A 23,336-nucleotide genomic window follows, 5' to 3' on the forward strand; every position below is an offset into this window, starting at 1 on the left:
AATTGCTGAAAAATGGGTTTCAGCATCTTGGTCTTGACTGCAATGTCTTTTCCGACCGAGGGTATCTGCAAGGACATTTTCTTCTCTAGACGTCTCCCTGAATGTACCAGTCCTGGAGTTGAACCATGACGTGAAGGAGGGTGAGAGACTGAGTATCACCTTGCTTGTTCGGGTAATACATGACTGTGGTGTTGTTGATCAACACTGGTGCCACCTTGCCTTTCAACAGTCTCAAAGGAAAGAAATGCTTTCTCTATAGCCAACAGAGTACTGATGCTAAGGCTCTTTTCTTCCAGTGACCAAAGACCTCTCACAAGATCATCTAGATGGGCACATCATTCCAGCATTGATGTATCCATCATGACAAGGACTTAAGGTTTTGAGATGGGGAAGGGCATGCTGACCTGGATGCTGGACAGATCCAATCACCACTGCGGAGACTTCTGTAGTAACCATGAACCGCTTTCTCGAAGAGTCCCAAAGCATATTGGATGCAGCAATGAACGTCCTGGAAAGGATGCATCTGAAGGAGGGCATTTGGGGTCACCAATGTGTTTGACACCAAGTAGCCCAGAGTTACCTGAGCCAGTCAAGATCTGAGATGTCAGTATTGAATGCAACTCCATAACAACTTGCATAGATTGTCAAAACAGTTGAGACGAAGGAAAGTAGCCTGGCCCACAGAATCTAGGACTGATGAACTAAATTTTATGTGTCAGCTGAAGATTGGGTGTTTCCTTATTGAGGCAAAGTCCCAGTCTGGATGGGCAGATTACCAACCTTGTTGGATCAAACAAGACTTAATATTTCAGATCATGCAGTGGTACAGAGCAAAGCATCTTTGCTAAAGCGCAGCCTCAGTGGACCACAGAGAGTCCAACCAATACATGACAGAAATGGCAATCTTTAATAACTATATTGAGAAGGAAAATGGTTACACAGGAGAAAGTCAGAGCAATGGAAGAAAACAATCCAACCGTCCTTAATTTTCCGCAGCTTTTCTTTAATTGCTTTAAGTAACGACATGAGAACAGAAGCTGTTTTTGCACTTTATTATACAAAAGAAAAAAGGATGTGTGTGAAGGGAAGATCCAGTTTAAAGTCTGTTCAGACTTGAGTCCAAAGTTCTAGCTGAGCTGATGCAAATAGCAAAAACTTCTTAAGGAAACTGAGATCTTTAGCTCTCCCAAGCCTCATGTAGCAATAGAAACTGAAAACCCAGTACATTTTTGGGGGCATTAAAAAAAAGTTAAATCTACAAAAAACACTTTTAAATATTAGAAAAAATGACTTTTTCACAAGAACTTCTGTCTGAAATATTGGAATATCACATTTTGTCAACAGTGCAAAAATGCACTCATCTCCACTTTCTTACAGTACAAACTGTTCTTCCCCCGTCCCCATAACACCTTTTTTCTTTTAAAAAAGACATCAGTACTGTAAGAATTTTACTTTAAAGAACAAATTTTTTCTTTTCTTTTCTTTTTACTTAAAAACACATCTAGTAAAATACAATAGTGCTGGTACATTCAGCAAAAATCAAACCAGGTCTAGAGGAGTGAGAGAGAAGATGGAAGATGGAGTGATCAGAAATGATTTTAGGAACATCAGAGAGGTTGCAAGACCGAGGGGTTGGGCTAATTGCAGTTAGGCACCTCATGTCAGAATTGACACATGGCAATGAAAAGCAAAGTTAAAGGGGAGGGAGAGTCCAAATAGGTGCAGCTATGGCTCAGGTGTTCACCTTGTTTCAAACAGATAGTATCCAGTAGAGCAACAGGAGGCAATTTCCCTATGGCTAAGCAGCACTTGGGGGAATGAGTTTATACTCAGCCTGTTACGCAGCGTTACGAGTAGAACAAAATAATAACGGTTATATGATTTACTGGATTTCTTTATGCAGTCCTCCTCACTTTGTCCAAGTAAGTAACACAACCCTTTTCTGCATGCAATTGCATTTTCTAGTTCAGTGGTCCTCAAACTTTGGTCCTCGAGGTGTTTTGGGCTTCACCTCCCAGCAGCCCCAGGAATTCTCAGGGCTGAAGTCCAAAATATCTGGAGGACAAACGTTTGGGAACCGCTGTTCTAGATGAAAGTAGGAGTGTTCCTCATTCTACACTTGATAAGTATTTTTCAGGAAACTGGATATTCTTTGAGGCAGTAGAAAGGGCTGCTCCATATATGCTACACATTAGGATGCCACCCTGCATCTGGCAAAGTTGTGGCAATCATAGCACTATAGATCTTAGAAGCAGCAACATGTTTTTTCATTAACAGAAACAGCATTATTAGGAATAGTTAAAAAAAAAAGGCTAGAGGACAAAATTTCAAGATGTGTGCCTGCTTGCTCAAGTCCCACTTACACACTAGAGCCTAAATGCTATCCATTAGTCTTGACTTGAATAGACCCATTAATCAATGGGATTTGTCTATGTGTTGACTCAACAATTGGAGGAATGGGTCTACTCTAGTTGACAGTGATCAACAGGCAACCAGCCTGTACTTGCTATGTATTTGCTGAAAAACAATCCCTTAACTTTTAAGATACTTACCACATTTTTGTTGATGCCAAGTTTTTCTTGATTGGAAGAAATATGTGGCAATAGTATGGCAAGACTCCACAGACCCTTGGACATCCACAGAATGATGTCTTGCTTGCTTTTGTATGGCCCCATGTTGTGCAAAAGGCAATGTGGAAATATTGGAGTTACCCATCACAGATTTCTTCACAGGTTGATGAATGGGGGGATCAGGGTGCTCCCTCTGAGCACTATGCAGTAAACCAAGTTATAGCAACATACGTCTAAAGCTTTTTTTCCCAGAGAATAACACCAAACATATATTGGTCACAGAATAATGGTTGATTTGCAAACCCTTTAAACTGGAATGCTGGGCCATGCAGAATTGTACCTAAGTAAGTATTTTAAAATTTTATGGGGGGAGGGGGACACGCAGAATTCTTATTCGGGTCAATACCCTCATTTTGACCCCTTCCCAATTTAGCTACACCCTGAGATATACCATCCCACTATAGGAAAAGTGAATGGCAAAGATGCTCAAGATGAAGTGGTGGTTTCTGGCCCAGCATGCAGCCATAAGATTCAAAGATGAGTGGTGGTGAAGAACTGAGTTGATGGAGAAGAACACTGTTTTTAAGTCTACTTATCCCTTAAAGCAAGATGGTACTTTGACAATGATTTAGTATTGATAAAGAAGGATTTATAGTTTTTACTGCATGGATCTTCATTACCCCCTAGAAAATTTTCAACTTAAATCATTACCAAGATTAAAATGGGAAAAGAATACAAGTACTCACTGAAGTATGTTGATGCCTGCACATGCTTTTCTTGTATGCAGCTTTCCCCCCCAAGGATATCACATCAATGTATCCTTTCTTAAAAATCCAAATAACCATTGTTGTCTTAAGTTTGCAGAGGGAATTATGGAACAACATTCTTGAAAAGCCAGAGAGCTGCATGTTGCTTTGCTGGCCATCTTTCTCAGTCTCTGCAACTTGTTCCTCCTTCACAGCCTCAATTCAGAAAAGGGATGTTTACATGCCTCCCTCTGGAGATGACCAGACAGAGCTGAGTATACCTTGCACAAAATGGACAAACCCCAAAGAAAATAAAATTAATCATAATGCCCATCATGAATGCATGGTAAAATAGGCATGTGAGGAAATGCTGCTCAGCCTGCTCTCCCACTCCTCTGCTTTCAGAGTTCACTTTCAGGCCTATGATTGCAACCTTAAGAAGCACCAACACATCTTTTATTTTTTAAAAACATGCTCAGTTTGCTGTTTTTTGCCCCCAAACTAATGTTTTTCTGTGGAAATCACGTAACACTTTAAAGGCCCAGCTACCAATAATACTTATAAAAATGCCAGAGGGGCCTTTCCTAATCATACACATTAAGGATGGGTTCCCTCACTGGTACACTTCTTTCAGGGTAATGTCTCCTCCAGCCCCCATTTTCCTGCTTTAAAATCCCCTCCATACAAAGCCCCCTCACCCTCAAAGCTTTAAGGCTCATTTACAAGGCCTTTTAATACAGTGGACCCTTCCCATCTGCGGGAGTTTGGTTCTTCCCTGCCACCATGGATGGGAAAAATATGGATGGTCATGCCCCATATTATTCAGTGAGCAGTGACATGCCACCACATGGAATAATATGGGGCATGGCGAGCCATAGATGCACTAATCTGCAGATTGGTAACCCACCAATTTGGCAAGCTCACTGTACCTGTAAAACTATTCTATTCTTGCCATTTTCCAACCATTGCCAGACCCTATGCCTAATATTCAAGGCTGACAAACCAAGAGGGGCAGGGTTTCCAGGGTGGGTTGGGCACTGGAATTAAAAACAAACAAACAAACAAACAAAAAACATTTTCCCTGAGTCTGCAAGAGATTTCAATAAAGGAAGAAGAGTAAACCCTGTTTTCCTGACAACTATGCCACAATTCTCACATGGGATTCCCAGGTTAATCCAAAGGAAAAAGGTGAATTGCACACCCCGTGTCCAGTTCATATCTGTCTCCATCTCAAGGAGGGGGTAAGGGATAACAGGAAAGAAAAGGAATAAAAGGGTACGGCAGGTTGCTTTGCAGCCCTTTGTAGGTGCAAATCTGGGTTGCAAGATAATGTTTGCTGACCATGGCTGTAAAACTGAAAATGGAACTGCTAATCTTCCAAAGAATGCAGAAATAAAGGCTAGGTTAAGGAGACACTCTTTCTTATGCACACAGAATTAACTAATCATTTTGTATGGAAAAATTAAAGTAAAATATGAAAAGGGGGGGGGAATAGGAAGAAATTAATAAAAATTGTTGCAAATACAAAGAGAAAACTTTAAACAATTTACCTGTGCAATTAGAAGATAATAGGATGTAACAGTTAAGTTTCAGTTTACATCAATTTTATTTGACCTGGCTTTATTCTGATATAGTTTAGTATTATGTTCACGAATCCTAAGCTGTATAATCATGTACACCACCCTGTTTCTCTGGCAATGCGACACAAAATTTACTTCTATTTTCACTTAACAGTAATTTATTATCATATCCAGACCTAGAATGCCTTGTGGGTTTTCTTTAAAAATGCCTCACAAGCCTGCCTCAAAACTCAAAGAGATGTGGGCAAGTTTCTTTATTTGGGGAGGAAGGCTAATCTATTTTAGTACAGGATGAACTCTTTTCTAAACTGGAAGTGCCTTCTGATCACTTTCCCCCAAAAAGGTTCCTCCTGGGCTCTCAAAACATAGTGAAATGCCCCAAAGCTCCCTAGTGTATATGTGGTTTCTTTTGGATCAGTTGGGGGGGGGGGAGAAGCACCTAGAAGTGGTTTATTTGTGTAACTCTAAACCAGCATTTCTCAACTTAGTTCTGTGCCATCATGCCCACTGGATTGTGACCGAAGCGGTAGTTTTGCCAACCCCAATAGGATACAAGATGGAGGAATACTTGCCAAACCATGATCGTGAACATGAAACCATTCCCTCAAGCTTGTTTTTCTGGCCCAAACTGAAAACGAGAGAGATTTCAACTTGTCCTTCTCTCTCTTGTTAATGCCTGGGCATACCAAAGCCTAAATTCTCTTGCTAGTCCAGACTCATTCAATCAGTGAAATTTACCTATGTGTTGATCTGCCTTTCAACAATTGATCACATTCATTTACTCTGGACCAGCCATGTGCAACATTACCATACCATAAGTTCCCTTCTCTGCTTCATTTCATTTGCTGTTCCTGGGGATATCAACAGACTCCACTTGGTGTTTTGTACTACTAGACATAAAAAAAAAGGGAGGGGGGGGGAGAGAAATGTGGGAATTTCCGTTTTGATGGCAGTTATGCTTGGTTTTGTCCTTAAAATTTCTGGGTAAATATATAATTTAACACTGAACTTGCTTTTGCTCTTAAAAACAACAACATAAGAGGCTAAGAAAAACACCCCAGGCTGGAATTTGACTCTTGTTAACACCACACCTCTGCATGAAATTAAAGGAACAAAGACAATCTGAACAAAAACCAAGGCATGCTGGCGGGGAAAAAATCTGTGTGCCTGTTATATACATCCCAACTCCCTCACCACAACCCTAAATTGCTAGACTCCGGATGAAGGTAAGAGACATATGAAGTACTTGGTGTCAAAGATGGGATAGGATAGATGTTGTAAAAAAGATGGTTGTCTTACTTGGTTTATAAAATGTTTTTTTTTTTAAAAAATGCTAATGACACAGATGATCCCCCACAACCAACCGCCCCTTCCAAAGACAGTCAACAAAATGCCCCATTTTGGTACAATTATTGGTCACTTCATTATAAAAAAAAAAATAGATATATTAACAACAACAATAACCCAAAGGGGTCTGGCTACTACTGTCTTTTGCCCAAATGCTGGTCAGAAAAATGACAGAAAAAATCCACCTCCTGCAAAATAAAGTCAGTCACCTTGGAACTCTTGAAATCTTCTTCTCCAACAGCTTGCCAGACATTTCCCTTTGTAAAAAATAAAAATAAAATCCTGTTCTTCCATTCCTCCTCTTTGCCACATACTGACATGGAAACATTCCCACCCCCCAACCCCACCCCATTTCCCTCAGCAGGAAACGCTGGATATCCAGTTCATCACAGGAAATAGCTAAGTGCAGCTGTGGCCATTTTGTTCTCTTTCTCTTTTTTTTTTTTGCCAAGGTGTGAAATTTCAAGACTATACAAGATTGTCCACTTCGAGGAGAGGTGGGTCTCACTGGCAAAGTCCAGAACCGTCCATGGCTCATGCTCCCTGGGAACCCATCTCTCCCAGGCTGTTTGCTGGGGGGTGAAGGGAAGGGGGAAAGGAAACACTGCCATGTTGTTGTTTGTTTTTAAAAAAGGATTTGTACAAAGTTCTGAGCTGGTGGCTAGAATTAGGGGTGGGAGAGAGATGGTGATGTAAAGAGGGTAATAAAAGGGGTCTGGATTTTGTTGCGACCCCTGCCCATCTCTCACAAAGGGTGGGGAATCCCCAGAGAGATTTATGATGGAGGAGAAAAGAGGGTATAAAATAAATCTCTCCCTCCAGACCATCGCAACCACCTCAAAAAAGAAAAAAAGATCTCTCTGCTGGTTGTCAGGTATTTTCTACCCTCACCCCACCCCTCACAAACAACAGCACACTGTTAAATACAATGTGAGGCCTGTGAGGAAAGGAAAATAATTAAAACACAGTGATTTTTTTCCTCTCCCATTTCCTCCCCATCCTAGGTCTCCAGCTGTGGATGTTACTGTTATCCGGAAAAACAAAACCGAATAAGAGTACAGCAAGAAAGGCGGCCAGAGGAAGGGGACGGTTCAATTGGAGTCCGAATCTGAAGAGTCTCCCGAGGAAGATGAGGAACTGCTGCTTCCCTCTGATTCATTGTCGTCATCATCATCATCGTCATCTTCTTCGTCATCCTCTTCTTCATTCTAGGAAAGAAGAGGCAAGATATAAACTAATTCTAGTACCGTACACAGGATGGATGACAGTAAGAACCATGTGCATATTGTTGAAGGTAAGCGTGTACAAAATTTGGTAGTGGGACTGAATGCAATTACCTGAAAATTTCAGCATTTGATGACAATTTAACTTTTTTTAGCCAAGTCCTTAAGGATAACATCTTCCTGTAGATTGAGAAACTGGTCCCTGTCACTAAAAAATGAAGTCTTTACAACTCGATTTGTACAACAAGGGTAAATTAGATGGTTTCTCAAATGAAGACAAGAGGTAGAAGTTTCTTTTACCTATAGTTGGGCAAGTTCTTGGAAAAAAATATGTAAGCCACTTTATTTTGGAGGAGGTACATTCTACCTAAGGAGAACTGTGGATTTCTGAACTGTTGGAGCAGACAATGGCAACTTTGTCATTAAAAGAACTTAGAAGAACCTACGGTTGTTTTGCTAGAAAGACTATACAGCAGAGCAGAGACTACTGGCCCAATTTGGGTGGGGTGGAAAATTACTAGGTAATAGTGTGGAAGAGCTTAAACTGTGATGCAATCAGTAATGTACATGGAGATCATATCCCACAACCTCACCTCATCTCCATCTTCACTTTCCTCTTCGCTGCTTGAATCAGAGGAATCCCCTCCCTCCTCAGAAGAGTCACCATTGTCGTCATCCTCCTCCTCCTCCTCTTCATCATCATCGTCGTCGTCGTCGTCATCATCCTCATCCTCTGATTCCTGAATGCCACAAAGAGAATTTGAATGGAGACATGGAAAAATGAATAAAAGTATCACTAATATCACTGTAGCTGAACAGCTAGAATTTAGCTTTTCACTTATAAAACCACTTCAGGGCTAAGTGATTCACCTTCACTCCCTATTTCTAGAAATAATAAATAAATCTTAGTATACAACTACCAATTTTGACCAGTCCATTAAAAAAAGGGAGCTCATTGCCAAGTCCAATTAGACCAAGTTGGACAATTGTGGACTTCCAGATATTTTTGGCCTACAACACCCAGTATCCCTATCCAATAGTGGCTATACCCTGAGGCAGTGGTCCTCAAACCTTTGCTGGCTACCATCCCCTTTCCTCTTGGCTGACAATCCTAGCACTCCCATTCCCCATGTGTATTTCTGGATATTAGGTTTACTTTTCTACTGCAAGGCACAACAACCAATTTAGGTCACTGCTACCTTTGTACCTAATTACCTTGGGAGCAGCAACTGAGAAGCCTCTTGCAGCAAAGGCCAGCCAAGGCAAGAGGCTTCTCAGTCACTGCTCCCTTTGAACCTGGTCAGCCCGAGACCAGCAACCAAGAAGGCTCTCACTCATGCTGCCCTTCTAGTAAAGGACAGTGTGGGCAAGCGGCCTCTCAATTACTGCTCAGTTGCTGCTCCCAAAGTGACCATGTGCAAAGGGACAAGCTTCTCCCTGGTGAGAAAGGACTTTCAATCCTTAACTGGGGCAGAGAAGGATGCAGTTGGTGTGTGTGTAGGCAGTTTAAGGAGGCCACATGCTCTGGACTGTAGACTTGGGGGAGGGAGGGAAAACTTTTAATTACAGGAGCCACTCCAAGGTGAAGGACCCGACTCTCCAAGAATTGATCCCAGATACTCCTCCCCCTCCTTCCTCAGAGACATATGTTCCCCATGCAGTTTCAAGTATTGCCTACACGCATACACACACTATCATTGTTTCTTGTACTACCTCTTCTCTCAGGCTGTCTGATGAAAGAAAGCAGGAGCAGCAATGCAGCTATAACCTTCCAGCCAAGTCCGAGCAAATCTTAAGCAAGGTCCCAAATCTGAAAGCTCCTTTTTTGTTGCTGCTTTTACCCTGCTACCATGTGCTCTAAATCTAAAGAGCCCTCCCTCCATAGCATCTGTCTCCATCCAGCCTGGGAGAGAGTGAAAAGGCAGGCCCAACACCATCAGGCCTATCCTTAAGAAGAAGAGCCCTCCCTCCATGGCATCTGACTCCATCCATCCTGAGAGGGAGTGAAAAGACAGGCCCAGCGCCATCCCTCCAGTCCATCTGCCATGGTCCAGGCCTCAGAGAGAGAGAAGGGGGTTGGACTGGATGACCCGGTCTCTTCCAACTCTATGATTTTATGATTCTAAGACCTGCTGGACCTAATCCCCTTCCCCACCACCATTCTCTTCTCCTTTTGTGTTGAGTTTGTTGTTTTATATTGTAAAGCCGGGCATGGAACCATCCAATAAACTAATAATTGTAAGCTGCTCTGAGCCTTTAGGGCTGAAAGTGGGGTACGAATACCATAATAAAAATAAAAATAATCTTTCTCCAGTCGTCGAGTGTTCCAAAATGGCAATGCTCTGAGCTACAGAAGTAATGCTCTGGGCCATCCTTGCAAGTTTTCCAGCTGCCACTGCCTCTGTGAAAGATGTGGCTAGGTAGTGGCTTGTACAGGCAGGTGAAGAGCAGGGGACATCACCACATGAAGCCATCAGTGAGCTTTGTGGGTAGTTTTATGAGACTCCTTTGAACAGAATTTCATGCAACCTTATCCCCACTATGGTCAAAGACTGATATTCTTGTGACCATTATTTGGACTGAAGCCCCTCGCTGTCCTTCCTGTGGAATCACTGCCTGAGGGATTATGACAGAAACCGTCCAACATCCAAACGACCACAGCAACCTGCTCCCAAGTTACATGTTTAAAATGGCTGCATCCATCACTTTTTGATGAAACAGAACCAAGTTTATCATTTCCAATTTTCCAATGGACAACCGTTGCAGGAGCTACGTACTGAAAGCAATACTAAGGGAACTTACTGATTTGACTGCATTGAAGTTTCATCTTAGGATTTGGGCACGCATCTTTCCCATGTTCTTGCGTTTCTGTTGATATGTAATGAAGGATGGCAGTAGCAAAAGAGATGGAAAAGCCAACATGGACGTACAGTGTGCCGCGTTATATGCGGGTGGCCTTAAGCGGCTTCTAATACTTCTAATGGGGCTCAAGCATACACATTTTTTCCCTACATGGGGGGGGGGGGGGGGAATGGGAAAGCCCGTGACAGAAGTAACAATGGCTGCGGTGCCTGCACCGTGCATGGCCCCATTATTTCAATGGGGCCTCGAACATATCGCGCTATTTGCTTTACGAGGGAAGGGAGTTCCTCACTACTTTTAAGATTGAAGAAATTACAACTGTGGAGCACAGTTTCAAGACCCTGCTGTTGCTCCAAATGGAAATTTTATACTGTCACTCCCAAGACATTTGCTCTAGACCTTCTGCCTGTATTAAACAGAAACAGCAGGACTACTTAAGACAGTAAGAATCAATTAGACCACCATACCAAACATGGTGAAGGAATTTAAATTATGGTTGGTATGTATTTGGAGCTGCAAGGACTGTGAAACCCTTTTCATATCTGAAACAACTAAAAAACCTTCTTTTTTCAGCCCTTATTTATGGTCCTATGGGATGATTTATCTTTTCAGGAGAAGCTGAAGACTTAAGTGTAAATGGGTTTGATCAAAATGGCAAAAACCGAACAGTGCAATCTGAAGTGTTGTTCAGTTCCACTTATTCCTGCTAAAGAGCTGATATTGCAATTAAGGGGTTGTGTAGACCACCCCTTTTAGAGCAGAACTTCCGGTGTGGCCCATCTGGCATTTCTGCGGCACAAAAAGGAGCTGCAAAAGTGTCTCTTTTGTTGCCCTAGAAGGGTACGTAGCCATAGGGCTTTACAGTGCCTTTGGCACTGCATCATGTAAACGCAGCATGAGGAGCGCCGTGGGACACCGTGTGTCATGTGGCATGCATCATGCCACATGGGGGTAGAGTCAGGTATGCATTGTTGTCGTTGCGCCACGCCCCAACTCTGCTCTAGTTTGGCCCTTAACTGGCCAAGTCTGCACAGGCTGTAAGTCTCTAGCATCTCTGCAACCCTCAAGTCATTTCAAGCCTCCATGAACCAAAGATTCAAGCTTCCATGAACAAAGGGAGGACATGGAATGAGACTTCAAGTATGCAAAACCAATTTTCCTTTGTTTTTTTGTGGGTTTTTCGGGCTATGTGGCCATGTTCTAGAAGAGTTTTTCCTGACGTTTCGCCAACATCTTCAGATGCTGGCGAAACAATCAGGAAGAAATCTCTTCTAGAAACATGGCCACCATAGCCACCCCCACAAAAAACACAACAAAACTATGGATGCCGGCCATGAAGCTTCGACTTCACCAAGTTGTCCTTTCCTAAATACATCTCATCCAAGTTACACAGATTTTCTTAGTGAAGGCTCAACGAAATACTGCTATTATCCCCATATACTGTATGTACACACCCCTCTCAGTATATGCAAGATACTCACACTGGAGGTATGTTCTTTGTATGCAGCTCTCTCTTGTGGTGACAAACTCTTTAAAGAAAACATGAAAAGGAAAATGAGATTAAAAGCTTTACAGTGCAATTCAAAGCATGAAGAGTGGGTAAAGACTGACTGGTAAACTGTTACCTAGTCTCTTTTTAGGACCACTGTCTAATTATTACTAGTCATTCCCATTTGGCACTTAATCCTGCATTCCTTACCTTGCATTACTGTCCTTCTCTAAACTTTACCCTAGGGACTGTTGTTTTCATTTTGCAGACTGAGGCCTGAGAATTCTGAAAAGCTATGCAGACACTAGGAGTATAATGGAAATTTGATCTGGTTGAGAGTGATCCAGAGAAAGTTGAAAAGAAGGCCTTGACTGTACAACAAGAGTTAAATGTCAATCTAATTCTACTTGGAAGACCCTACTTTAAACCTGGTGAGGGAAACGTGACCCTTCCAGAAAGTGAGAAAACTCCAGCTTCCATTAACCACAAGAATGAAACAGTGCAAGATTTGGGAGATGCAGTGCAAAGATTCCTCAACCATGACTTTACCACAACAGACAAAGGACTTCACAAAGAGCTGCTACATATCCCCCTTCTTTGCCTCAATGAATAGCTCACCTTAAGCCACATATCCAGGTGCACTTTGTATTGCTTCTGCTGCTCTTCAGCCAACTTCTTGTACTGTTCCTTTTGGCTTTGAGAGATGCGCTGCCAGCGGCTCCCAATCTCCACCATCCGTTCCTTCAGAGGAAGGTGGTTCAGTTCACCATTTGAAAGCAGCTCCTGAGAAAACTTCTGATATCCATTCCTGGTGAGGACACACAAGGCAGGGGAAGGGAAATTATAAGTGAAGAGTGGAACAGGAAAGAAAAGAAAGATATCAGGGACTATGTGACATGGGCACCCATAATGCTTTTTAAAAGATTCCAGTCTTTCCAACATTTCATCCTACACAAGGACAAGATACTTACCTGTACCTGTGTTTCTTTGAGTGGTCATCTGTGATTCACACAAATAGGTTTTACTGCACTTGCGCAGAGCATATTCAGAACCTACTGGTATAGCTAGGTCTTAATTTTTGGTGGTAGCTCCACCACATATCTACATCTATATGTCCTCCATTCCCACTCATTTACTTCAGTTCCAAAGGACACCGCGTAGCAGCATCCCAAGGAGCAAAAGGCAGGACACACCAGGAGCGGAAGAGGGGTGGATATGTGTGAATTCACAGATGACCACTTGAAGAATCAAAGTTACAGGTAAGCAACCTATCCTTCTTCTTTGTGGTGTCTGTGAATCACACAAATGGGTGACTAGCAAGCTACTTAACCATGGAGGTGGTGGTGTCATGCCATAACACAAGGTATCTATGGAAAGAAACAAGGAATTGTATTAACAGCCAACTAGAATAGGAGTAAAAAAGGTTACTACTAAGATAATGCCACTTCAGGGTGGACAATAGAACTGCTCTCTCAAAGCATGCATCAACTCTAGACTGAGTGTCCAGCCTATAATGAGGCAAATGTCAAATACTGGACCACACAGCTGCACACCTTGTCCAGCGATACACCAGCCAGAAAGGCTGAAGAAGCAGCTACCACCCCAGTAGAATGGGCTCTCATAGTTGGAGGATAATTATGGCAAGCGAATGGTGGAAACCACCCATTTTGACACCCATTGGGAAGAAACAGGTAGGCCCAACTTTGATGTGAAATAGCTGACAAAAAGCCTAGTGGTCTTCCTCGAATTTGAGGTTCTATCCATATAGAATGCAAGGGCTCTTCAGATGTCAAGAGAATGTACAGTTCTCTCAAAATCAGAGGTGGAGTTCTGTATGAAGCCAGGGAGCATGATGTCTTGGTTTAGGTAAAAAGCAAAGACTACTTTGGGAAGAAAGAAGATAACCAGTCCTAATACCACCTTGTCTAGATGGAATTTCAGATAAAGACATTATTATTATTATTATTATTATTATTATTATTATTATTATTATTAACCTTTATTTATAAAGCGCTGTAAGTTTACACATGATGAAGGCAGTCTTCCATGAGAGAAATCAAAGACTACATGTGGCCAAGGATTCCAAAGGTGTCTGTGAAAGTTGAGAGAGTACTAATTTGAGGCTCTAGGACAGTGTCTAGCCACAGACTGGTGGGTGCAAGTGAAGGTAACTTAAGGAAGAGGGATCCCATGCTGCAGTTCTCAGGAGATGGCAGCAAGATAACATTTGGGTGAGGGCAGAGATAAGTCCACACTGTGTAAGGACAAAAGGATGTTAAGGATCAGATAGGTTTGAACCCAAGTTGGGGAAAACAGCTGTGAGGAAGTTCTGAAGCCTATTTCACTTATAGCCGGAGTATTTTCGTATGGAATGTTTATGGGCTGCAAGAATAATCTGTTGGAATTGGATCCGATAAGTTTCTTAGGAAGGAATTCTCCAGGCTGCCAGCTGGAGTGTCTGGAGTTCCAGGTGCCTTACCTGAATACTGTGAATGGTCAGCAGGTCAGGGCAGAGGGGGAAATAATTGTGGATTATTGAGCCAGGCGGAGAAAATGGGTGAACCATGGATGCCTCGGTACCATGTGTCATGAGAACAATACTAGCGCGATCCTGCTGTATCTTTGCAACCACTCTAGTGATCAGAGGGAACAGTGAAAATGCGTATAGCGTTCATTGCCCCCAGTGGAAGAGGAAGGCATCTACAAGGGAGCCCTTCCCTACTGTCTTCTAGTAGAACCAGAGGCAGCAGGCACTGAGGTGCATGGTGAAAAGGTCTACCTCTGGCATGCTCCATCGTCAAAAGACTAGTTGAACATCTATTAATGGCAGGAGTCCTAGGAATGAATGAGCTGGTCTGCTATTACATTGTCCTCACCTCGGAGGTGGATGGCCTGAAGAGAAACTCCCCTGCATATGCACCAGTTCCAGATCTAAATGCACAATCTGATGAGGAGACAAGACGTAGTGTTGCCTAGCTTGTTGATGTAAAACATTGCCATGGTGTTGTCTGTGAGGATCTGTACCAAGTGACCAAGGAATATCCTGAATGCCTTGAGTGCTTTCTGTATTGCCAACAATTTGAGGGCATTGATGTAAAGGGTGGCCTCCTCTGGGGCCACCCTTTGCATCAACTGTCAGTCCCTTAGAATGATCCCTCCATCCACGTGATAATGAGTCTTGATGGTGGAGGCATGTGGAAGGGGATTCTGGCACAGACATTGGAAGGCTCGAGCCACGAGGTGGATGAACTGTGGCATTGTGAGTAGTTTTGACAGAGGGTCTGTAAATAAATCAAACATGGCGAGGAACCATGACTGTAGAGGATGCATGTTAAAGTGGGTGGTGGGCATGATGCTTGTTGTGGAGGCCAGATGGCCCAGAAGCAAGAGGACATGATGAGCTTGTAAACTTCTCAAACGTCAACAAGTCACAGTATTGACAAGGTCATTGTTAATCGTTAATAAGGAGGGCCGGAACAGGAAAGAGATGGGGTGGGAACCATTGATTGGATCCATTTGTAAACTTGGTCCAACAACTCTATCTTGGGTTGTTTGATCTGTGGAAACAGTTAATGGAGGAGACGATCCTATGAAGAGTCTGTTCTGGCTGCTAAATTGTAATCCATGAAAAACAGGATTTTTTTTTCCAGTGATGGACTCAAAATTTGGGAGGCCCATTTATGTTGTTCTCCTTATTCTATCTGGATAAAGGTGAATCCACTAAGTTTGGGGAGAATCAATTCCTTTTTAGAAGTTTTTATGCTGCTGCTGCTGTGTATTAATTTATTGTAGTTTTAGGCTCCTAAGGATTAAAAAAAGTGTTTAGCAATACTCACATGGGGGGTTTCTTCGGCTCACCCTGGAATTTCATCTTCTTGGAGGAGTTTGTTGAGGCTGGTGGCGCCCTCATCTCACTCAGTTCTCGCTGCCAAAAAAGAAGATGAGGAAGAAAGAAAATGAAAAATTGAGAAACCTTGCTCAACTCAGTGGGAAACAAGCAGAAAGTTATAAAGGCAATTCCCTTACCTATCTTGCTTAGATACAGTACCTGTTGTTAGATACATTTGTTAGTTTTCCACTACAACAGTGAAAATTAGAAATCTGATTTATAATTAAATACTGAAATTGTCAGAATACAGAAAACTGGAGCACATACAGAAAGCTCCTATCCTAAGTCATAAGAGAGGACTGGGTGCACAGAGCTTAAAATATAAATCAAAATTTAGTATGCAGGCAATCAAATTTCTGTGCCAAGAGTAAATTCACATACTGCAATCAGTGTAGATACATAATCTTACCCAGCCACCCTTCATTAACCCAGGTATTTTCAATGATATCTTCCTACAGTTAGAAATCTGCTGCTCTAAATTAAAGCTAAGATTCTTATAAAACTGTATTCTCTGCAGGTATTTTAAGTGTATTTGTCTGCCTTCCTAGGGAAATGTAGAATCATCTTAGAACCAATAAATTTTCCATATAAAAACAAAAAACAAAAAACAGAAACACCAACCTCATATCGTTTCTGATCTTCAGCAGCTTTCTTGATCCACATCAACTTCTCTTTTTTCTCCATGTTATTCCATGTGGCTTCCATGGCTTTTAGTGCTTTTCCACGGTCATTCTAAATCAAAGTGACAGGTACTGATTTCATGAAGTGTGGAACTCATTCCAACCCATACTGGTTTCACTGTGACTATACCTTGTTTTCATGTACACTATCATTTAAAACAGGACAGTAATATTCTTTGAATTACCATCTATGCTAAAGATGGGTTTCCTCTAGCCCAGAAGTTGGCATAATGTGGCCCATGGGCTGCAAGTAGCTCCTGGATCCCATTCCTCTGGCCCCTGAAGCCCATCCCAACCCCTGCCCCCAACCGCTATAATTAAAAAAAAATCACTGCAATTTTTAGACAATTCCCTTCCCCTAAAATCATGCAAAATGCACACTCCAACATTTGAAAACATGCAACAGTCTTTCCCCCGCATCCCTACAAGCACCCTAGAACCTTGTACAGCCCTCAATACCCCTGTTTCCCATCTCAAAACGGGTAGGAAACCCTGACAACCTCAGCACTACCTTCACTCTTCAAAACAAAAACAAAAACAAATCCCTACTTTGATGGTGACCAAGAAGGCCGTTTAAATGTCTGACTGCATGGGGAAAAATGTATGTATGGGCATATGTTTGTGAATGTATTTATGTATATGTGTGAATGGGATCTGGGTGCATTCCTGAAACTAAATCAGTCCCTCAGCCAAATGGGTATCTCATTCCTGTTTAACACAGTCCCGAGTATGAACTTTGCAGCTGTGTGGAATAGCCTTAGAGCACTAACCTGGCAATGACATTTATGCTGCCTCCACTCAAGAGGCCATGCAGCTATTTAAGCATGCCTTTGTGCAACAAACTAAATCATAGTACCAGTTTCAGTTCTGGGCAACTGTTTACATCGCCCCTCTCCCCTATGCTCTAATGATGGGGAGATGCCTATCTCCTCCTTAAATTTTCAAAGTATAAGATGGACTTTGCCTTCCAGAAGCCAATACTTCTGACCATCCTGAGCGATTGGAAATCAGTATTCTTCTCTGAGAACCTCTCCACTGTTCCATTTTACCTTAAAGCGAGCAAGATAATCGCCAATAACACTTTGCTGCCAAATCTCCTCAGCAGTCTTGGGTGACTCAGGAAGCTTGCCTCGATCCTCCTTGTCAGAACCATGCTTCTTCTCTGTCTGAGCTTTCAGGGCAGCCTCACGAGCTTTGTACTTGGCCTAGGCAAGAAGACAGAAGAGATGGTCAAAATCTTTAAGGTAACAGGACACACTAGTAAGGAGTGAAGAGAAACCAATGCACTTGACCCTAGAACTAGAGAAATCTGGGGTTCCAAAATAATTTTATTAGAATTTCTCAATCAGAAAATTAGTAGTGGCAGACAATAATTTACAGAGAACTAGCCACTCTCCTTGCAACACAGTTACAGGCAAGTGTTGGGTATCTTCAACAATGCGCACTTACTTTTCACAGGGTAACACAGTGGGATCTAACAGATTTTGGCAGTTTCTCCAAGTAACATGACTGTTTACACTACAATATTCCTGAGTCCTATGAGATAAGAGTTCCACAGCAGACATGATGGACTGAACAGTTTCCTGAAAGTAAGAAGGTCAATGACTACTGTTTTATTAGATGCAAAAAAAGGCCTGCTTCCCAAGATGACAACCAATATACTCTTCCCAACCCACCTCAACTCCTGTGGAGCTAAATAGAACACAATGGGCATAGTTTGAAGATGTACCTAGTTTACCCTGATGAAATGTCACAGATTTTGAAGGAAAATGCTGCAGGATGAAAGAGCAGTAGGTTCTTGAAATACAGCCTGAATTATTTAAAAAAAAAAAAAGGGGAAAAAAAAAGGATTCAGCAATTCCAAATTTATGTAACCAAATCATTTTGTTAAAAAAAATTGGTATTTCATATCAAATTAGAAAAATTCTAGCCGGAAATGGCAATCTGCACCCTATGTTTCTCCAGACCTTACAAGCTGAGCAAGCTGACCAGCCAGGCAGCTAATAAATAAACATAATGCCCAACTGAACCTTCAGATAGCATTAAACGCTAGAGTCTATTTTCTTATGGAGACAGAAATAGGGGTCATGTATGTGGCAGCATATTCACTTCTGGACATTAATAATAAAAAAAAAGGCTCTGGAGTGCCTGGGCCCTACTCAGCAAATGGAGCATCTCTTCCTTTAAGAACTTACCCAGTAAAGCTGTCTGGAAAAGTATTGTTCAAAATCCTCTCTGTGCAAATACATAAGAGTGCTATTGCACCAACATCCTGCTTGTGGGCTTTCCAATAGCATCTTGTTGACCAACATGTGAAAATTAGGTAGCTCTGTGGTCTGATTTAACATGGCTCTTATGTTCTTATGCAGCGTATGCCATTAGTTGACAGGCAGAAGCAGGGCTCCAAATATGGAGGCCCTGTCACAGGACGATCCTGCATGTTCTATGTAAAATCATTTCTGAAACATTTTAAGGGGACTTTAACTGAATTCTTATTTAATTGAAACCATATTCTTATATATTGTACATAACTTCTGTTATGTAATTACTGTTTGTTGTCATGTTGTTTTAGAATGTATTAATAAATTTTAATAATTTTACGTAATTTCTTAAATCATCCTAATTTATCAAATATTATAAGTGATGTGTAAATTGTAATTAGCACATATTAAATCTGTTATATTTACACATACTCATTCAATTTCATCTTTCTAAAGCAATAGTCATAAATTCACCTTTTTCTATTTTAAAAAAGATAATCAATAGTTCCCCAATCTTTTTAAAACGCTTCTAGGGATTTTTCTTTATTATACTTTTATTATTATTACAGTATTAACCTTTATTTATAAAGCGCTGTAAATTTACACAGCGCTGTACATACAATCTATTTAATTGGATGGTTCCCTGCCCTCAGGCTTACAATCTAAAATCACGTCATCTTTTCTATTTCCATATATTCGTATAGTTATCATAGACAGTGGGCCCTTCCCTTACGTGGGGGATCCATTTCGGACCCTTCCGCGTAAGGGAAAAAATGTGTATGCTCAAGCCCCATTACAAGTAATGGGGCTCATGCCTGGGGTGTGCGCCAGAGGCTTGCGCCCCATAACTTCTTCCAGGGTGCGCGAGGGTTTTTTCTGGCATGGCTTCCACATATGCTGTAAGCTGCATAAGGCACGCCTGCGTATGACGCAGGTGCACTACACCACATTTTTATGTTTGGTATTTTGTTACTTTTCCACTTAGCATCATATGAAATAGTAATCTTGCATATTTTCTATCCAAATTGTCAACTTCTATCATGTTTAATAGGTACATTTTCAGATCTGCCCTACCTTTAATATTTGTCCCGATGTATTAGTTCCATTTTTAATTTCTTTCCAAATTACTTCATCATTTTTTAAAAAAACAAATCAGTATTTTGGGTTGTCAAGGTAATCCCTAAATATCTCATTCGTTTTTTCCCATCTGAAAGTTAGTTTTTAGGATCGAATCATGTCTATCTTTGTCAAATAAATTCATGCTTAACATTATTATTTTGGATCTGTTTATCTTAAATCCTGAAGCCTCATCATATTTTTTGAGCTTTCTCAATAAATGAGCTATACTTTCTAATGGATTTCCCAGTAATATGACGAAGTCATCCACAAATGCTCTTGTTTTATAGTCCATACTTCTTATCTTTACTCCTTTAATCAAATTTTCTTTTTTCTTGCTTTATGAATTTCCTCATCACTTCCTTCGTCAGATTCTTTTCTTCCATCCTGTATCTCTTTGTTCATAAACCTTGATTTCCTTCCATAATGATCCCAAAATTTTCTAGCTTCATCAACTGAAGTTATTACTATCTTTTTTCATTGTACCAGAAGGATAACTCTTCTGGCACTTCCCATCTGTAATTTATTCCATTTTTCCTCACTTGTGTAGTTAGAAACAAATAATCTTTCCTCTTTCTTAGTATTCTGCCTGGGATATCTTTGAAAATCTTCAGTGGATATCCTTCAAATTCCAATGGAGTTGCATTATGATACAGTGGTACCCCGGGATACGAAATACCCACGTTACGAAATTTCCGGGATACGAAAAAATCCCATAGGAAATAACTGTTCCGGGTTACGAAGGTTATTTCGGGTTACGAAGAAAATTTTGGTGCTTTTCGGCGCTATTTCACACGAAATCGCGGCTTTTCCCCATTAGCGCCTATGGGTTTTCGGCTTGCGAAGGCTTTTCGGGTTACGAAAGCGGCGGTGGAACGAATTAATTTCGTAACCCGAGGTACCACTGTACTTCAGTAGTAGGTCTCTTGTCTGCCTCACAAAATGGATTATTATATATCGAGGCAACTTGAGAGTTAACACAAAACAGCCTGTCAATTTTATATTCAATTTTTAAGAATCCTTTCCCAAGAATTTTGCTATTAGAGGAGTCAATTTTGCCATCAGATCTTCATCTTGTTCTTCTGGGAGACCTCTTATTTTGATACATTTCTCTCTAAATTTTTGCTCCAGATTGCTTTTTCGACTCCCTCCTCTTTTCTTTTTTAAACCCATCCATTTCTTCTTCCATTTTTTCACTCTTTTGTTCTAAAGTTGAGACTCTTTGCTTAGTTGCTGATACATCCACTTTTATTTTTTCAATTGTTTCATTTAATTTCCCTTAAATCTGTCCTTATTTCCTGTCTTCTTTCTTAAAGTCCTTCATTTCGTTTGATTTCTGCTTTTATTTTTCTTATCTCTTTCAAAAGAGACATATTAACGTGTGGAATGTTTTCTTTTTCTTTTTTTAAACAAAAACCTTATTTGTTAAAATAATCAACACAAATACATACATACATACATACATACAAATCCATTCATAAACACATACATAAAAATAAATGTTACAGATGAAAAATAAGGTGAATATGTCCTTATTTAGTTAGTGTATTCATTTCCTTTCTTCCAACACAATAGCCGTCATTCACATTTTTATTATCTCGATTCTTATTTCTTTATTTACCAACAACTACTTATATCTTTCCATACTCACCCTGTTATCTTCTCCAACCTACATCCCTTTCCCATTCTTAACCACCTTTGCCTCTAAACCTTTTGCCTTCTTATTCCCACCCTCACTTCACTCTTCACCATCCAATATTTCCCCTTATATTAATTTCAAATTCACTACTGCTATCTTACCCCATTTCCATTCAAGATATTCAATTACTTTCCCTCATTCTTCAATAAACTGTTCTTTGGGTCTATTTCTTATGGCTTGTGTTAATTTGTCCACCTCCATCTCATCATACATTTTCAAAAGCCATTCTTCCATTGTTGGGGTATCTTCACTGTTCCATTCTTGTGCAAAACAAATTTGTGCCAAGGTAAGCATATAGAATAAGATTTTTTCATTTTTGTTCTCTATTTCCCCATCAAATATTTCTAATAAGTAAAATCCCGGTTTTAATTGTATCCCCCTCCCCAAAAAATATCTCACTAATTTGATCATTCATCATCTTCCAATACTTTCTTGCCTATTTTCTTTTTTACACTTCCAACAAAGATTCTTTTTTGTTTTATAAATTTTTGTAATTGTAGCTGGTCAGAGGCACCACTGAAAAAACATTTTATTAAAAAATTCTCTTAGGTTCTGAGAGACTGTGAACTTAATACCATTTTTCCACACTTTTCCCCATTGGGACATTAGGATGGGGTGCCCATTATTTTTTGCCCATTTAATCATTTGTTCCTTAACTATTTCATCTTCCATCTCATTTCTTAAGAGAACACCATATAACTTCCCAATCAGTTTATCTTTCTCTGTTAAAATTTTCCCCAATCAGATTTTCCTTTATTCAGTTCAAACCCAAACATTCTTAAATCCATTGTGTATCTTTCAAAAATTTGTCTCTGTGTGAACCAATTGATATTCCAACCTTCTTTATTCAATTTCTTTCTTGGTTTCATTTCCCACTTACCATTTTTCATTTCCAATATATCTTTATATTTATACCATTTTCCTTCTTTAATAATTTCTTTTCTATAAAATGCCTCGTGGGGAGATATCCACACCTTCATTTTTGGTATCCTTGTGTAGAACTTTTTCTAAAGAAGGTCTTTGTGACTGCTGTTGTGTTCTAGCTGCTTGGTTTCTTAATCTCATTGCCATTTTGCACATCTTTTTTCCTTCACTATTTTTCAATTAGTCAGATAAGTATTTATGATTAAATGAATTCTAGTCAATTTAACGTGGTCAATTACTTATCAATAATATTCTACCTATATATAAACACAATTTTTATATTCCTAATTAAGCTATCCTTCTTAAAAATACTAAAATGCTAAATTACCACTGCTACTTGTATATTTGATGTTGTAATCAATCTATTCAATCTATTCAGTCTCAATCAATTTATATTCACCTCAATTAATTCAATACACAATATACAAACTTTCCTACAGTAATTCCTTTAAAAATCCATTAATGTTCCCCAAATTTTATCAAGCATTAATTTATAGGTTCAAGTTCATGTTAGTGATGTTTTAATGTGTTTTCATCCATAAAGCAGTTTTCCTATAAATCCATTATGAATAATTTTCAAGTTGCTATTCATTGACATGGGGATGTCACTGAAGTAAAATGGCAATCACTATATAAATCAAAATCTTTGGCTGTCCTCAGTGATTTGTTGAAAAGCCCCAAATTTACTACAACACTCAAATGGGGGGATTTGATATCTATTTTCTACTAATTTATTTGTTTATAGAATAAATATAGATGTTGCATTTTGTTATCTAGTATATTCATTTAACCTGTACTTCAATGATTTTAAAATTTATCTTACGTAAACAAATAATCTCGCCTGAATTCAGCCAATGAGCATCTTTCTGCAATTCTCTCTCTCTCTCTTTAAAACCGTAACCTAGGAATATAGTGAAAACAAACACAAGACCCAACAATTTTTACTTTCA

The 23,336-nt window shown here is 40.3% G+C and overlaps 1 protein-coding gene across 1 annotated transcript in view; it reads right to left on the reverse strand.

Annotated features, from left to right (window-relative positions):
* Window positions 1-1,035: 1,035 nt before the first annotated feature.
* UBTF (upstream binding transcription factor) overlaps window positions 1,036-23,336 on the reverse strand; it is a 55,096-nt gene continuing 32,795 nt past the window's right edge. Inside the window, exons 13-19 of the mRNA XM_042472364.1 lie at window positions 17,436-17,591; window positions 16,328-16,438; window positions 15,654-15,742; window positions 12,436-12,625; window positions 11,810-11,857; window positions 8,060-8,206; window positions 1,036-7,451 (exon numbers count right to left, since the gene is read on the reverse strand). Coding sequence (XP_042328298.1) covers window positions 7,335-7,451; window positions 8,060-8,206; window positions 11,810-11,857; window positions 12,436-12,625; window positions 15,654-15,742; window positions 16,328-16,438; window positions 17,436-17,591 — 858 coding nt within the window. The 3' untranslated portion in view covers window positions 1,036-7,334. The remainder of the gene's footprint in view (window positions 7,452-8,059; window positions 8,207-11,809; window positions 11,858-12,435; window positions 12,626-15,653; window positions 15,743-16,327; window positions 16,439-17,435; window positions 17,592-23,336) is intronic.

The sequence above is a fragment of the Sceloporus undulatus genome, chromosome 6 (assembly GCF_019175285.1).
Source record: "Sceloporus undulatus isolate JIND9_A2432 ecotype Alabama chromosome 6, SceUnd_v1.1, whole genome shotgun sequence".
Lineage (NCBI taxonomy): Eukaryota > Metazoa > Chordata > Lepidosauria > Squamata > Phrynosomatidae > Sceloporus > Sceloporus undulatus.